This window comes from Phaethon aethereus, assembly GCF_964289735.1.
Source record: "Phaethon aethereus genome assembly, chromosome: 29".
Taxonomy (NCBI): domain Eukaryota; kingdom Metazoa; phylum Chordata; class Aves; order Phaethontiformes; family Phaethontidae; genus Phaethon; species Phaethon aethereus.
In genome coordinates, this window is record NC_138605.1 from 2,755,314 (window position 1) to 2,772,550 (window position 17,237).

A 17,237-nucleotide genomic window follows, 5' to 3' on the forward strand; every position below is an offset into this window, starting at 1 on the left:
GGGAAAGGACTACGCGAGTCCCGCTCAAGGCAGGCGGCGCCGCCGCCATCTTACCTCGCTGCCGCCTCGGCCTCCCTGCTGCCTCGCCGCACGCCCGCCCCGCCACCTCACTGGCCCGCCTGACCGCCAATCCGCGACAGGGGCAGGGGCGGTGCCGCTCGCGGTTAGCCGAGCCTGCCGTCACTCCGCAGGGACCAGCCACGCCCCCGTGAGTCACGTGAGGGCAGCGCGGCGGGAAGCCGACACGTGGGCGCGGCGGGACCGGGGCGCCCGTGGGTTTGCCAGCCCCGAGCGGGTTTGTGCTTTGGCTCCGGGAAGGTAGAAGCTCCCCGTAGCCCCAGGGACACCACCTTGATCCCAGGACACCAGGCGGGGGCCAAGGGCTCCCTCCGGCTCTACTCCATCCCCTCCATCCTTCCCGGGACAGCTGCAGACCGACATTGCTCCCGGCCGATTAATGGAAAGGGCAGAACGAGAGCTTGACTGCAAAGCCCCACAACCGGGGAGCAGCCAGCCTCCAAGAGAGGCTCCAAAAGCAGCGAGGGGAAGCGAGGGACGGGCCGTCGCCGGGAGCCTGAAACCTAAAACCATGCCCGAAACCACAGGGGGTGGGTTACTGACAGCGGCAGCGCTGGCGAGGGGCGGCAGCAGCCATCGCTCTTAAAAACAAGCCTGACGTAAAACGAGAGTGTCACAAAACCATATGGAGACAGTTCATTTATTGAAGGTTGGAAATGTAAAGTCTGAGAACAAAGGAAATCACTTTTTTCAAAACATTCAACCAAAACTCGGGTGGCTACCCTGGCCCAGGGGTTAGGTCAAGGTAAATGCTGTTTCCAGCTCAGCCATGAAGAGCCACGCACAGACAGGATCCCCCGGAAGAGCTGTTCCGGGCACAGTGACCCTCCCAAGCCAGCCCTCCTGCACTGCCTTGTCCTGCGTCCCCACCGGCAAGGCACCACGCTGCTCCTCTCCAGATCAGCCCCCGCACAGCCACAGACCAAGTCCTCCAACACATTTCACGCCTGAACCCAGCGTGTGTACGCGCTGGTGGCAGCACCCAGCCAGCCAGCTCCCAGCACGGGGCTGCTCTCAAGAACACTCCGGCTCCACATACAAGCCCGTTGCTCAGCGCTGTTTATCCCTGCCAGCAACAGCTCCGCTGGACTCTTTCCCCACCAAAAAAGCAGCCATGGCAGGGGTAGGTCCGGGGCCAAGCGCCCTCAATCCTCGCTCTAGCTGTCGAACACCAGCTATCCTGAATCGCCACCAAAAGTTCCCAGCAGCCCTCAGCAGACACGCCACCCCTGAATCCACTGCTGGGGTTTCCAGCAGAGGTGGTGGGACCTGCAGGAGGGGGCCAAGGGATGGAGTCACAATCCCAAAACCAGAGCAGCTTTTGGAGCAAGGAAACCGGACGCACTGCAGTTAGAACAGCTCCCTCCACCCCGCGATCACAGTGGCTGGGATTCCCTCATTCCCCCCAGCCTGAGCCACCTCTGGTCCCTGCCCTCCTTTCACGGTGCTTCCTCCCCTCCATCCCCCAGAAGCTCCTGAACCCACTTTCTGTCACCAACAGCTCAAGTGGAACCACCCAACAAGTCTCCCCAACCCCTCACCGGGGTCCTCCTGCAGCACCACAAAATTAAAATGAACAGAACACTGAGATATAAGTTACTGCTTAAATTATTTGTAAAACATCTTAAATTTTCTGTGACATATTTTAAATACCCCCCCAGGGCCCCCCCACAATGTGTGTTCCCCAGAGGGGGCTTCAGTTCTAGCAGGGACAGAGCCCACCACTAACTGGAAGTCGATGGGGGAGGGAGCAAGGAACAGAGAAAGGGTTTCTTATCCTTTCACAGCTTCAACAACTCCGCGCTCTAAATATCAATAATAAAAGTTATATTATAATAAAATAGTTCTTCGTGAGGCAGTGAAGATCGAACAAGCCCTTTCACGCCCCCGAAGGGGCAGCCCAGGTTTGGGCTTGGGCTCTGTACAAACTCAGTAGTAAAAAGAGGTTTTACTTGGGGAGAGGGGGGAGCGGGGGGGGCGGTTCCGAGGGCAGGGGAGGTGGTCGAGGCTTGTCCGTGTTGGCGGCAGCTCTGGAGCTGGTGGAAGCCCGGGGGTTCAAGAGCTCCCCGTACGAGTGGAAGTCAAAGGCAGGGGGCTGGGTGGGCTGCATGCCCTGTGCACTCAGCAGCGAGTGCAGCATGTTGACTGTATCCTGGTAGTCACTGGCCTGGTTGGCGTTGTGCCCGTTGGCCCCCGTGGGACCCTTGTCCGATTTGCTGTGGGTGCCCCGAGCTTTGTTGGCCTGGGGTAAGGGGAGGTTGCCCGCATCCGAGCTGTGCCCTGGGAGATGGGCCGCCCCGGGGAGGTGGGGGTAAGGGAACGGCATGCCAGGGCCTTTGGAGGCTTTGCTGACTTTGGGCTGGTGCTCGTGGGCTGCGGCCGTGGCCGTGGCTGCCGCCTCCTCTGGCAGGGGCCTCTTGCGGGAAGAGGCGAGGGGACCGTAGCTTTTGTGGGGCATGGCGCTAGGCTGGCTGCTGTGTTTAGAGTCTCCCGGCCGCTTGTTCACCACGCTGCTCGGGCCGGCGCCAAGCTGGGCATGTAAGTGTTTGTGAGAGTGGTGGTTGTGGTGGTGGTGGTGGTGGTTAGAAGAGTGGCCCTTGTGTTTCTCCTTGTGCTCCCGGTTCTTGCCGCTGCTCTCGTCTGAGGAGCCGTGCCTCTCTGCAGCGGTTGGCACCTTGATCCGCATTTTTATCTCCTCTTGCTTGGAGGGGAGTGGCCTCTCCCCACCTCCACCTGCCACCGGGATCCTCAGCTTCAGAGCTGAGGCTTTGTCACTCTTTTCAGGGCCGGGAGGGCGCTCAGGATTCTCTGATCCGCCGATGGGGATTTTCAGGATGATTGGAGAGGGGTTGCTGTCCTGCTGGACTTCCCTCTCCCGCTGCTGCTGGACCAGGAGATTCTGCGCAGCGTAAGCATACTGAGACCGCACGTTGGCCTCCATGTTCTCCAGCTGCCGCTTCTGTGCCGCCAGCTCCTCAGCGTGCTTGGCTCGGTACTCCTTGAGCGACACTTTGGCAGATGGGGCATTCTTGCCGCTCTGCTTCTGATAACCAGCGCCATCTTGCTGTAAAGGATGCTCAGCAGCCGACGAGCTTTCGCTAGTCCTGTGACTCTGGCCAGTCTCCAGCTTGGGTGGAGGATGCTGGGACAGCCAGTGCTCAGGCTGGGACATATCCGCACCGCTCTGGTCGCCAGGCGAGTCCGCTGTGGCCGGGAGAGACGGCCCTGCTCCAGCAGTCGAGGATGTCGACATGCTCATTAACCCAGCGATGTTCATGTCCGAACTATTGTTCCTGGAAATCATGTTGAGGATCGTCTGCTCCGACAGGCTCTCATTCGCACCGTGGTCATCAGCCTTGGACTTCGTGGCTGCTTGAGAGGCCTGGAATAAAAGCAGTGACCATTTACTTTGGGCTGTCACCAGAGCTGGTTTTATGCAAGCAGCTCACCCAGTACAGTGCATGCTCTCATTTACAGATGGATCCACTTTGCCCTCATCCGTCCTCATGGGAAAAGACCCAACCACTGCAAGTAGGGGTGCTAGAGCAGTTGAAGAACCAAGGTCTCTACAGAGTTAATTCAGAACTGACAAACTTGAGCGCTGAAGCAACATCTTGCAGACGCAGTGTTCAGATTTCCCCCCCACACATGCCCTTCAGACACTGTCTTGCATTGTAATACCGGAGATGCCACACAGCCTCATGCACACAGAAGAAATAAGAGCCTATGTTGTCCTGCAAGCACTTGCGGTCCAAAGCAGATTCTTACCCGCCAGTTCCGGATACGTTTAAGCCGGTTGGGAGTTTTCTCAAGGATCTGCAGGAATTCATGAGTCAGTTCTGCAGAGGAAACACAAACCCAGGCAACAGGGTCAGAGGCAGGCAGACCAGCACTAATCCATCAGGGCAACCCCCTACTTGCTGATGAGTGGAGCTACTGAGGAGATGGAGCTACTCCAGGAGGGGAAATACTGAGAACTAGTATCACTGACCACATTTAAACTCATCTCACTGTGCGCCTTTTGCCATTGAAGCTGCTGCTGCACTGGAAACCTTGGCAAGACCTGAAGTCCATGAACTGGCCGGCGGCCGTGTCTGAACGGCAGACCCAGGAACAGAGATGCCAAAATAATGTAAGAGCCTTTGGGGGGGAACCTCGCTCCAAAACTTACCATCTAAGAGCTCCAGAGTTACAGTGCCATCAACGTATTCCCACCAGTGCTTCCCGTCCGTGGAGACTGGGATCTCCCAGTTGGACCACTTACAAGCCAGGTGGATACAGACGCAGGCCACAACGGGAGGGGTGTACTGCAGGCTGAAGGTGGTCAGGTGCAGGCTGACGTCACCAGCAGGGAGAGAGAAACAGAAAGCCATGAACTCCCACGCCTGAACTTCAGCACTCACAATCGCCCACTGAACAGACGCTGCGCAAGAGGTGGACATGGTGGGGAAGTCCCTGCCATTCCTCCCCCAGTACAACCCTACTGTTACGGGCGTCTCTATCCCGCTCCACCGATTTGCTTGTTCCTTCCCCGTTCTGCTGCAGATAATTTGGGTCCGGGCAACTCTGTCAACTCAAGGCTCTGCAGCTCGTGCAGGAGTGCAGAGGCACGCCACTGCCCCGCTCGAGCCCTCCTCCGAGGGAGAAAGCAAGCGGCTGGGTTACCTGCCAGCCCCACCTCTACTGTGGGCTCTGCTCAAGCCAAGAAGAAGCTCAGACACTTCCAAGTGCAACTCCTGGGATGGCGTTCAAGGAGCAAACTGGCCCTCTTTGGCTTTTAGGAAGGGTCTGGTCTTTCCCAAATGATTTTTAGGAAAAGCACTGAAGCTTTGGCTGTGAATAGCACCTTACGCTGGAGTGACTCAGGAGCGCCTAAAAGGGAGCCTGGCTGCCTATCAAGCATTTTCATTAGTAAATGAATTTGCCACGTGACAGCTCAGATGCCAGCACTGGGAGGTCTAGGTAGCACTGAGAACAGGAGAACCGACGAACCAAGAAAGCATCCTACTCTCTACCTGCAGGAACACCACGTCCACTAAGCCTTAGAAACCATGATAGCAAGTTGAGTCAGGATTTGCCCAGTGTCACACTCATGAACCAGCCCTTTCAAAGAGCACTTGAGGGAAATGGCACCACTGAGGATCTACACGCAGCTGCAGGATGGCATTATCTGCATTTCTTCGTCATGCTCGGGTTATTAACATTTTTCCATCAATGCAGTGTGGAGACAGAGATATGCATCTACAGCCAAAAAGCCTGAAGCCGTTTCACAGATACTGTATTTATCCATACATCAAGAAGTCAAACCCAGGAAATTCAGAGCCTTTATCCAGTCTGCCAAGGTAAGAAGTGAAGTTAAGATGCACAAAGAGCCTTAACTCTGCCCCATAATGATGCCAGAAGGAAATAAACATCTGTAGCTACGCCCGATAAATCTAGTTCATCACTTAAGCACCTTAATCAGGCATTACATGGCATCACTTTAAGGCAAAACTGAGGCTGCCTGGCTGCATTTTTTACCTTCTGTCTGGATTTCTTTCAATTATAACCTTAACTCATAATTCCTCAGTTTTGCAATTATTGCTGCAGGGATAAAACATGTTTCAAGGATGCATTTACCCACACATTACTAACACCACCTTCCCTCTACACTAGTTTATGCGGGAAACCCACACAGTGCCCTTTGGAGCAAGGGAGCACCTTCAACAAACAATTCCCCCAGCACGCTGTGGAGGCGAGCAGGTAACACCTCGCACAGCCAGAGAGAAGAGAAACAACTCGCCCAAGGCCACGTGCATTCACTGCTCAGCCAGGGCTTGGAAGCATTCTCTGACTCCGCAGCTAGCGCCTAAGCCATCTTTTTCTCCCATCCTTTCACTTCTGCGAGCTCTTTCACAAAACCACAAGATTTTCTGTGTCCACAACTTGGTCTGTTCCAAACATTAACTCCGTGATTTGCCTGAAGCTGGTAATCCAGGAAATTAAATTTATAAAAAATTAGGGAAGTTCCAACACAAGGGCTGGTATCAGCCTTGCAGTAAAAATCTAGTAACAAAACTACCCAGACATCTCAAGGCAAAAAAAAAAAAACCAGAGGCTTTTTTCATTTCCAAGACTCTGCTTACAGGACTGTCTGTCCAGTCGTGCAGGCCAGACAAGGCTATTGTTTTCTCTTCTAACGCCTCAGGACTGCATCCAACTACCCTTTTTCTCCCTTTATACTCTAGATCAGCCTTCTTTGGGGTACAGACCGTATTTGTTGACAATTTGCACAGCACCTAGTTCGGTGAAAACTCTCCAACACCTAGGTACTAAGCAAGTAAAAATGTATGTATTTGTTTAAATTCTACTTTAAAAAAAAAAAAAAAAACCAAAAAAACCCAAAACTTTCATAACTGTCTAACTCCCTGTAAAAGAAAGCAGTGAAGTTCCTGAGCATCCCATCTGCCTTGCTTATATGGCCGATTTTGCATCTGGTTTTGACGAGCAGCTAGCAGGAGAAAGGGTTCCTGCTCTTTCTGAACCAAACCGAGCGATCCCCAGTTGCTCGCAGTCTGACCAATGCCCCAGGGGTCACCAGTAGCACATCTCCTCCAGATAAGACCCTCTGTCAAATATGAATCAATTGTAAAATAATAACCTGTTGGTAGCCATGAAATAGGAAGTTTGCGCCAAGTCCTTGCTGGCTGAAAGAGAAAAGGAAAAAGCAGGGCGTTAGCCTGCGTATCCTGACAAATATTACTACATCTTAGTGCAAGAACCACGGGCCTCTCGCCATCACACACACAATAAAACACCCAACATGGTTCGACTAACTTCACACCACAGCTCAAAGGATTTTAGAAATCACTGCGCATAGACAGCTTTGCGTGGGTCAGCAGAGCCACAATATCACGTCAGTCATTTGCAACTGCCTCTATTTTGACATTCGTTATGGGTATTAAGAAGATTGACTGCAGGAAATTTCTCGGGCAGTCCCAGCTGAACACTACAACATATTTTCACAGCTCTTCTCTATCAAACTGAGGTTACATGGAGGAAAAGTCACAAGCACCCGACATCGCTTACCTCGCACTAGCTGTGTGCACTTCACCACGTGGGTATGGGGGTGGTCAATAGTGATCTCAAAACCTGGAAAAACACAGACATATGACCATCAGAAAGCCAGCAGCACACCTCCCACGGATCTACGAACTTCACGTTTCCTGCTCCTGGGGGACAAGGCCTTCTCCCCTTCCCTCCTACAGCCCCTGCTCTCTGCTTGGAGGCAAGCAGGAATAGAGGAGCTCATTTTCCTGTATCCAGAAGACTCGAGTTCTCCAGTCACAAAACCCGAAGGTCACTGCTGCTGCCAGACCTCCAAGCAGCTAAATGACTTCTGTGCTTGAAAGACCTCACTGAAAACAAAACAACTATTAAGGATTTTAAAAATAGCAGGACAAAGCCTCTTAAAGCAGCTGGGAGGAAGGAGAAGACAATGGCATCTGCTCAAAGGAATGTCTGTCACCCAAAAAGCTAAGAGGAAGCAGACGTCTTCCCTTTGAAGGGGCCTACAGCACTAAAGCCAACTGAACTTAATCCTCGCTTCAGTTTCCTATTCAGTTTGGGCATTATGTTTTAAAGAAAAAAAAAATTCAAATCGGTCCATGTGTGCAACAGATTTGGTTCTTCCCATGAAGAACATTCTAGAAGAACTGGGACATTAAAAGAGGCAACTGGAGAACCGAGTCGTTGCAGAACTGGGGTCACAGTTTAGCTGCTGGCTTGCCGGGCCAGCACGTGTGACCCATCAACACACCTGCCCCTCCTGTCCCCTTGTGTGCGAGGGATTCATGGCATTTACTCTGAACCAAGTCAGAAAGAACAAAGGCCTACTGACTATTTTGGAGTGGAATGCTGTCTACAAGCTGTCTCTGAAATGGAACATGTATTAGTAAAACCAAGTTTTAACAGTACATTTTAGAAAGGAACAGGATACTGGATCCAATAGCCAGAGCCCTAAACGTAGGCTCCAGCTTCTACTTTCAAAAAACCCCAAAACCGTTGGTGTTTTGGCATTCTTTTTTCCACGTTCAGCTATCTGATCAAAACATTAACTTTCAACCCAAGTTTGTTAGACATCTCTCAGTGCAAACTGCTTCCTGGCCACAGGACTAGAGCATTATCGAGTTCAACAGCACAACGGAGGACAGCGACCGGTGTCCAAGCAGTACAAAACCTGTTGTGGGGGACAAAAAGAGACGAGCCACACTTCCACGCTTTAATTTCTCTGAGCATTGAGGCTGACACAAGTTACACCTGAAAAAACTGATGTTAAAAGGAAAACAGAAGGAGTGGGTGTGAAAAATAGAGTTTGTTGCCTGGACTCTTGCTCTCCCACTGGTCAGCTGTACATCTGCCCTCCAGCTGTGGAGAAGACTGTGCGGTTAGGCTCTCCGCTCTGCGGAACACTCCTGGGTCTGGGATTCGTGTGGCAGCCCGTCCGCTTTGAAAAACTTACCCAGGGTCTGCAGTATTATGCTCTCTAGAATGACCAGGTCTTGGGCTTGTTGCAGGTAAGCCTGGGGTTGAGAGGACAGGCAAGTTACTCACGATGAGGCACTCCGTATAAAGCCTGCACATTTCTAACACCCTTTTCTCAGGGAGGCAAAAATAGCAAAGGGGAATCTTTATGCCGATCTGCACTGGGGGAACTGGCACAGATTCCCTGCCAGAAAAGAGAAAGCAGAGTGCTGGGGTGGACCCACTCCCCTGCTAGTGCTTCTGCTAGGGGACGGTTGCTTCGGGATCCACAGTGGCCCTCTCAGTCCTGGTCCCTCGCACTGCACGGGAGGTCTATACGAGCAGTACAGGAGAGGAATTAGTTGCTTTTTTTTTTTTCCCTTAAGCTTTCCTGGATAAAGCTGCCCCTTTTCAGCAGGGTTGGCTGCTCAGTTCCAGGTAAGACGGGCTGTCTCGAGAGATGGGGAATCGGCAACATTTTTAATAAACCCACCATTAAAAGTGTGGGGACAGAACGGAACCAAACTGTGCACACCACCTTCTGCTCTGCCACAGACACTACTCAATCGCAGCAGCCAACATCCATGCCCTCCTCAGAAGCTTTTCACGCAGACATTGTTACACAGCACATGAGAGTCACATTTGCAGCAGCACAGCAGAGGAGAACAGAAGAGAGATTGCCACAGAGAAGGAAAGAAAAGCCTTCTGCTGTACAGAAGCCAAAAAGCTCTCAGTAGTGTAAGAGCAGTCGAATTAGAAAGCTGGCACTGACCATCCTAGGACACAGCCACTCGCTTAGAGAGTGGGTACTGCTGAACCCAATTTAACGAGACGCTGTAGCCACGCGATTCAGGATGCAGCACGCTTCCGCCATTCCCATTCCTCGTGCCTCCGCTCCTCACATCAGAGTCCAGTTCTCCGATCTCAACACTTACCTCACTCTTGGTGTCTAGAGGAGTTTCCTGGGGGTGCAGACAGGCATGTGCTACCTTGATTACATGCTCCAGCTTATGAGGCTGCTCCTCCACCTTGGCTGCCAAAAACAGGGCTGCTGGTACCACCGACTTCAGAGAAAAAAAAAAAAAAATTTTTGTTAAAAGTTAGCAAGTTCAATATTAAAGTAAATAAATCAGTGTCTAATTCTCATGTCTAAAACAAATATTCCTTTAGGAAACAAAACCTGCAAGTCCAAACACCACCAAGAGAAAAAAGGGTCTCTGGTGACTACCAACAGCTACGAACAACTCTTCCCCTTTCCAAACGCCCTCCCCAGGGTCAGTCCCACCTCATTGCCTGCCCAGCTGGCTGCCAGGCAGGAGCAGAGCTGCGGGATTCCCGATGCCCCCCACCCCGCCAGACCCCAGCGCACTTACGTTCCTGTGGAACTGGGTGAAGGACTGCACCATATAGAAGCGGTGCATGTACACGATGGCTGTGTTGATGGTGAGCTGGGAGCTAATGGAGTGGTTAAAGAAGCACACAGACCTGACGACTACCCCTGAGCAACACTCTAAACTCCCCTACATCTCACTGGCACCAGGCTGGGCTCTGCTTGCTCCTGGCCTCACTCTCCCCACAGCCGGGCCTGGTTCCTTCTCTGCTCCTAGCATGGACTTGGCCTTCCCCAGACCCAGTACAGCTCTCCCAGCATCTCAGCCCAGCTCTCCCTGCTCGCAGGCCAGGCCTAGCCCTCCCTCTCCACATCCTGGCCCAGCTATCCCTGCATCTCAGCCCGGGTCTGGCCTTCCCCGCCACCCGGCCCAGCTCTCCCCGCATCTCGGCCCGCTCTCCCCACTCTCGGGCAGGCCCCGGCCTCCCTCAGCGCATCGCGGGCCGGTTCTCCCCGCTCCCGGGCCGGGCCTGGCCCTCCCCGCACCCCGGCATAGCTCTCCCCGCTCCCGAAACGCACTCGGCTCTCCGCCCTGCCGGGCCTAGCTCTCCCCGCGGCCAGGCCCATCTCTCTCAGCTCCCCGGCCGGGCCAGCCCCCCGCGCCCTCCGCGCCCCGCGGCGGCACCCAAGCGCAGGCCGCGCGGCCTAGCACGGCCGGATACACGTTGAGACGCTGCCCCATGTCCTGCAGCAGGTTGGCCGCCTGCTGCCGGTACGAGAGCTCCTTGTCGGGGTCGAGCCCGGCGCGGCGCGAGGGGCTGCGGTCCAGCTGCTCGCGGGTGAAGTACCAGCGCCGCCCCGCCGCGCCGCCGGCCCCGCCGCCCGCCGAGGCCTCCATGGCGATCTGCGCCCGCGCGCGCACGCACGCACGCAACGGCGAGCCGGCGTCACAGGGCGGCGGCGCGCGCGTACGGCGGCGTCACAGGGCGGGGACAGCTGGGGGAGCCGTTGAGGCGCATGCGCGCTGAGTCGCGCCTGCGCGTTCGACGCAGGAAGTGGCGTTACCCGCCCCCGCTCGCGGCGTCTGTCGTCCCCCGTCCCCCCCCGCGGCGCCGAAGCCCCCTCCCCGGGCCCGGCCCCCCCACAGGCCAGGCCACAGCTCGTATCCAAAGTGAGTTTTATATATAATTTATCTGTACACACAAGGACAAAGTACCTCAGGACTGCGCGGGGGCGGGGCGGTGCCCCCCCCGCCCCAAAACTGCTTCAAAAAACAACAAAAAAAAAAAAAAGAAAAAAAAAGTCACTTCATTATTTTTTTTGCATTTAAAAGGGGGAGGGAGCTGCCCCCCCCCCCCCTCCCCACCGGCAGCCTCCAGGAGGGAGCGGGACCCCCTGGCCAGGGAGGGCCGGGACCCCAGGGGGGTGGCGAAGGTGCTTTGCCTGCGCCCACCCGGGCAGGCGGCACTTCAATTTGGCACATGGAGACCCCCCCTCACCCCCCCCCGCCCCGGGGGGGCCACCTCCCTTCTTTGGCACATGGGGGATTTTGGCAAAGGAGGGGGCTGCACCTCGCCCCCCCCTCCACAAACCCCCCGGTGCGGGGCTGGGATATGCCCCCCCCAACACACCGCCCCGGGGGGGGGCACAGCGGGGGGCACCCCCCCAGCCACCTCCCTTTTTCCTCTTTTTTTTTTTTTTTTTTTTTTTTAAATATCTGAATTTGGGGATTTTTTCCTTTTGTGTCTGAGCCCAGTACAGGCTGAGGGGCACTATGGGGGCACCCCAGGGGCCCCCCCTAACTCCCCCCAGGGCCGGCGTTGAGGAAGTAGGTGGTCATCTCCCCCTTGCCCTTGACCTTGACCAGCCCCCGGCACTCCAGCACGTAGCCCTTGGCCGCCAGCACCTGGTACAGGTCCGTCGTCACCTGGTGGGAGGGGGGACATCTGGGTAAGGGGGGTGAGGGGGGGGCCCTGTCCCCCTCTCCCGGCCACCCCGGCTGACCTGGATGCGGTCGGGGACGCCGGTGCTGTCCATACGGCTGGAGACGTTGACGGTGTTGCCCCAGATGTCGTACTGCGGCTTGCGCGCCCCAATCACCCCCGCCACCACCGGCCCCATGTTCAGGCCTAGGGGGGACACACGGCGGGGGGGCAGAGCGTCACGGTCCCCCCACTGCCACAGGGGCGAGGGCACACGGGGGGCGCGAAGGAGTGTGCGGGCCAAGGGTAGAGGCTTTGGGCGTGCAAGGGCCAGTGTGTGCAAAGGGGAAGGGGTGTGCAAAGGGGCGTGCAAAGCGTTTGCGTGTGCAAAGGGGAAGGGGTGTGCAAGGGCCAGTGTGTGCAAAGGGGAAGGGGCGTGCAAAGGGGTGGGCAAAGGGGAAGGGGTGGGCAAAGGGGCGTGCAAAGGGGAAGGGGCGGGCAAAGGGGCGTGCAAAGGGGAAGGGGCGGGCAAAGGGGCAAGGGTGTGCAAAGGGGCGTGCAAAGGGGAAGGGGCGTGCAAAGGGGAAGGGGCGTGCAAGGGCCAGTGTGTGCAAAGGGGCATGCAAAGGGGAAGGGGCGTGCAAAGGGGAAGGGGCGTGCAAAGGGGCATGCAAAGGGAAAGGGGCGTGCAAAGGGGTGTGCAAGGGCCCGTGTGTGCAAAGGGGAAGGGGTGTGCAAAGGGGCGTGCAAAGGGGGAAGGGGCGTGCAAAGGGTGTGCAAGGGCCCGTGTGTGCAAAGGGGAAGGGGCGTGCAAAGGGGCGTGCAAGGGCCTGTGTGTGCAAAGGGGCGTGCAAAGGGGAAGGGGCGTGCAAAGGGGAAGGGGCGTGCAACATCAGCACGTGCAAAGGTGCGCCGAGGGCTGCGTGCGCAAAGGGGAAAAGGGCGTGCGAGGGTTTGCGTGTGCAAGGGCTTGTTACACTGAGCGGTCCGTGAAGTCTCCGCGTGCAAAAAGGCGTGCAAGGGGCGTGCAAGGGGCACTCACCGATCTTCATCTGGAAGTTGTTGAAGGAGTGCTCGTTGATGTACTTCATCTGCTCCATCAGGTGCATGGCGTAGTCGGCCAGCGCCGCGATGTGGCTCCGGCCCTCCCGGTCGTAGGTGGAGGCGTTCAGCCCCGAGGCCGCCATGTAGGTGCTGCCGATCGTCTTGATCTTCTCCAGCTGACGGTACTTCTGCTCGCTGATGATCTGGGGCGGGAATGGGGGGGCCGCGTCACCCCTACCCTGCTCCTCCGGGGCCCCGCGTGCCCCAGCCCCAGGATCTACCCCGTCACGCCCTGCGGCACCTCGTCGAAGTCGGCGATGATCTCGTTGAGCAGCCGCAGGCACTCGACGCCCTCGTTGTTGGCCTCCAGCTCGACGTAGAACTCAGAGAAGTTGCTGATGGAGGCGAACATGACGGCCACGCACTCGCAGGACTGGTAGTAGAGCTCGTCGTTGCGACGCTCCCGCGCCAGGAAATGCGCCGCCACGTCCTTGGGCAGGATGTTGTGCAGCAGCCGCCGGTTGTACGCCTGCAGCTCCTCCATCTCCTCCTTCTCACCCGTCGCCTGCGTCACACGGCGCCATGCGGGAGCTGCGCCGGGGCCCCGCGTCTGCCCCGCTGCCGGGGCGCGGGGAGGGGGTCAGTCCCGGCCCCCCGCCCCCAGTCCTACCTGCAGCTTCCAGAGGAAGTCGAGGCGGGCGGTGGACTCGACCTGCTGCGCGTGCAGGTACAGCGCCAGCGCGAAGACGGCCAGGATGACGGGGGTGACGTACCGCAGGGCCACCTTCCCCTCCGCCGGGCTGCGGGCACCCCCCGCCCGCTGAGACGGGGTGCCGGGCGAGTCCGTGCCCCCCTCAGGGACCCCGAAGCTGCGCCCACCCAAGGGACACCCCAAAACGCACCTACTCCGGGGACCCCAAAGCTGCACCCGCCCTGGGGACCCCCAAAGCTGCACCCACTCCCCAAAGCTGCGCCCACCCTTGCAGCGCAGACCCCCAAGGGACCCTCCTGCCGCCGCCCACCCTCGCCTCCCTACTCCCACTTCCCCCGCCGGTCCCGGTCCCGCGCCGGCCCCGGTCCCGCGCTCACCATTCGCCCTGGGTCACATTGAAGGAGGGCCTGGGGGGAGAGGAGCCGGGGGTTAGCGGGGTGGGGACGCGGCTCCAGGACGGGGACCCCCGGGGGGGACACAGCGAGCACTCACAGGGCGTTGGCCACCACCAGCAGGTCGGCGTTGTCGAAGAGGGCGGCCTGGGGCCCCTCCACCAGCACCAGGTAGGTGGCCCCGATGGCCACCATGAGCAGCAGCTTGCCGATGCTGCTGATGTGCAGGAAGACGGAGCAGGCCAGCAGGCTCAGCACCACGCTGTAGTTGAAGTACTGCGGGAGAGACGCCGCGGGGATGCGCCGGCACCCCGGGGGGACCCCCTGCCGGCACCCCGCGCCCGCGGGGGTTCTGTGCCAGCGCCCACGGAGGACCTCGCACCCGTAGGGACCTACGCCAGCACCCTGTGTCTGCGGGGACGCTGTGCCAGCACCCTGTACTCTTCAGGACGCTGCACCCGCAGCGCCCTGTACCCTTGGGGACCCCATGCCAGCACCCTGGGGGACACTGTGCCTGCAGGGACCCCGTGCTGGCACCCTGTACCTTCAGGGACCTTGCACCAGCGCCCATGCAGGACCTCGCGCCCACAGGGACCCATGCCGGCACCCGTGCAGGACCCCGTCCCAGTGCCCTGCACCCATGGGTGCCCCATGGCCGCTCACCTCGGGGAAGTCGCAGACCAGCCCGTCGCGGTGGCAGGGGCCCGCGGGGGTCCCCAGGGAGAAGTTGAGGGCCCGGAGCTGGCAGGGTCCCACAGCCTCGGGGGTGACGTTGAGCTCGCGGGCGGCGCAGTCCCGCAGGGCCACCCGGCTGCAGGCGAACTGGGAGCGGAGAGAGGGGTGAGCGGGTGCCCCGCAGCCCCCCGCAGCCCCCCGACCCCACGCCCCTACCATGTTGACGAAGGCGGCGATGAAGACGAGGAGGATGGTGAAGACCCCGATGACAGTGCTGTGTGCGCGGGACTGGACGATCTTCCGGGAGAGTCGCTGCAGGGCGGCGGGGAAGAGCTGGGGGGGCGTAGAGGACCCCGTCACGCCCAGCCGAGCCCCCCCGCACCCCCCTACCCGTCAGCCTTGTACTCACAGTGACACAAGAGTAGATGGCACAGACGAAGAGGATGGCGGCGAGGAGGATGAAGATGCCGACGTATACGCCGAGCATCAGCGGGGAGCTGGGGAGAGAGGCGGCCATGAGCGCTGGGGGGGCAGGGGCTGGGGCCCAGGGGCTGGGGGGCCGTGGCACTCACTGGGGGAACACCCCGATCTGGAGGCAGCAGATGAAACAGAAGACGAGGAGGGTGCAGGCCACGTAGCCACCGAAGCGGTCGTCCACCTTCTTGGAGTACTGCGGGGAGGAGAGGGGTGAGCCGAGGGGGGCGGAGGGCACCCCGGGAGGACGGAGGGCACCCCACAGATCAGAGGGGAGGGAGGCGACCCACGGCTGCGAGGGAGGGTACCGTGAACCAGGGCGGAGCGGACCCCAGGGAAGGGAGGTGAGATTAAGGGGAGGAAGGCGCTCATGGGGCCGGGACAGAGGGGGCTTCAGGGGGCGGAGGGGGACAGAGGGACCCCCACCTTCTTCTCCAGCTCGGGCGTTTGGAAGGTAAGCAGGAACTTCTTGACGTGGTCCTTGCGGAGCTGGTCGATGCTGCGGGCGTCGATGGCTCGGCTCAGGAACTCGTCCACCTCGTCCTCGGGGTTCAGGGCCTCCTGGGCGCCGCGGCTGCGGGCAGGGGTGGGTCAGGGCCCCCCGGGGGGGTCAGAGCTCCCCGTGCCCCCGGCTCTGCCCCAGGGAGGGGCTGGCTCAGACCCCTCCGAGCACCCCAGCGCGGAGGCACTTACTTGTCCTTGCTGGAGTCATCAATGCCCTGGGGAGACACAAGGGAGATGGGGGGTGTCGGAGACACCGGCAGGGATGGGGGGATGTGGGGCACCCCCCCGGGTCAACAAGGACACCGAGGATGGGGGACAGAGTCCCAAGGGTAACCAGTTTGGGGAGGGGAGCCCCAAGGGTTTCCCAAGCCTGGCAAGGATAGAGGGGTCCCCAGGGGTCTGCAAAGGGAGGAGGGAGGGGCCGGGGGGACGTCTGACGCCAGTGAGGATGGGGGACCCCTGAGGACCCCCACAGGCTGGTGAGGGTAGGGGGGATCCCCGAGGTCCGCTGAGGATGGGGGGATCCCCGGGGGTTCCTCAAGGCCGTGGGCTGCGGCCAGCAGGAGGAAGCAGGCGAGGGCTGCGGGCAGGGCTGGGGACGCCCCACGGCAGCCACGGAAAGGCAACGAGCCGCCGGTACCGCCGCGGGGGGGGCCCGCCGTGCCCAGCGCCCCCCCCGGGGCCACTCACCATCTGCCGGAAGGCCTTGGAGTCCTTGGTGCGGGAGAAGGAGCGCTCGGGCACCCAGCGCGGCACCAGCCCCTCCGTCGAGTTGGCACGAGCCCGCTGCAGCTTGGCCAGGATGGCTTTCTCCTCCTTCTGCGGGGCGACGCGGCCGTGAGAGGGGCTGCCCCTGCTCTCCCTCTGGATCCCACCCCCCCCCAGCCCCAAATGCCCCCCGACTCACGCGCTTCTGGCTGCAGCCGACGATGAGGAAGGTCTCGATGTTGTGCTCCTTGAGGTAGGCGTTGCGCTCGCCGCCGTGGCCCGGCTCCACCTCGTAGTCCCCGTTCAGGTACTGCAGCGTCGCCCAGGTGATGTGGATGCGCCTGGGGACGGAGCGGGGAGGAAGGCGCTGAGCCCCCCTGCCCCGTGCCCCCCGCCCCGGTCCCCAGCCCGGCCCCCCCAGCGCGGCTCACCCGGCTTTGCCGCCTGCTTCCATGTGGTTGGCGAGGGTCACGTCGTTGGACCAGACGTCGAACTGCCACTTGCGCAGCCCCAGGACGCCGCAGTGCACCCGCCCGCTGTGGATGCCCACGCGCATGTTCACGTTCACCCCCGTCACCTCGCGCACCAGCCTGCGGACGGCACCGGCGCCGCGTCACCCGAAGGCGTCGCGGCACCGCATCCCGGGCCGGCCAGCACCGGGGCTGTGCCAGCGCCGGGGACGGGCGCAGCCCCCGTGCTCTGCCCCACTCACGAGATGGCCTCGATCATGTCGACCCCCATCTCCACGCAGCAGTGCGCGTGGTCCCCGCGCGCCTCGGGCAGCCCCGACACGCAGTAGTAGCAGTCCCCCAGGATCTTGATGCGCAGGCAGTGATTCTCCTGGGGGGCAGGGGCAGGTTAGGGGGGCTCGGGGACCCCCCCAGCCCCCCCCAGCC

At 59.5% G+C, this 17,237-nt stretch overlaps 2 protein-coding genes across 2 annotated transcripts; both read right to left on the reverse strand.

Moving 5' to 3' along the window:
• Positions 1 to 1,960: 1,960 nt before the first annotated feature.
• CCNT1 (cyclin T1) lies at positions 1,961 to 11,665 on the reverse strand. The gene is given in 11 exon segments (XM_082011795.1): positions 1,961 to 3,460; positions 3,847 to 3,917; positions 4,000 to 4,158; positions 4,161 to 4,172; positions 4,250 to 4,413; positions 6,719 to 6,764; positions 7,147 to 7,209; positions 8,579 to 8,639; positions 9,516 to 9,644; positions 9,954 to 10,035; positions 10,633 to 11,665. Coding segments are annotated over 11 exon segments (2,397 nt in total). The 5' UTR covers positions 10,809 to 11,665; the 3' UTR covers positions 1,961 to 2,026.
• Positions 11,666 to 11,708: 43 nt separating this feature from the next.
• ADCY6 (adenylate cyclase 6) lies at positions 11,709 to 17,193 on the reverse strand (the record flags this gene model as incomplete). Its single annotated transcript, XM_082011855.1, has 17 exons — positions 11,709 to 11,837; positions 11,915 to 12,039; positions 12,875 to 13,079; positions 13,178 to 13,441; positions 13,547 to 13,676; positions 13,966 to 13,995; positions 14,081 to 14,256; positions 14,644 to 14,802; positions 14,872 to 14,988; positions 15,065 to 15,152; positions 15,228 to 15,325; positions 15,556 to 15,703; positions 15,823 to 15,848; positions 16,324 to 16,452; positions 16,541 to 16,682; positions 16,773 to 16,931; positions 17,054 to 17,193. Coding segments are annotated over 17 exons (2,265 nt in total), but the record flags the coding sequence as incomplete, so codon positions are not given.
• Between the last annotated feature and the right edge of the window lie 44 nt (positions 17,194 to 17,237).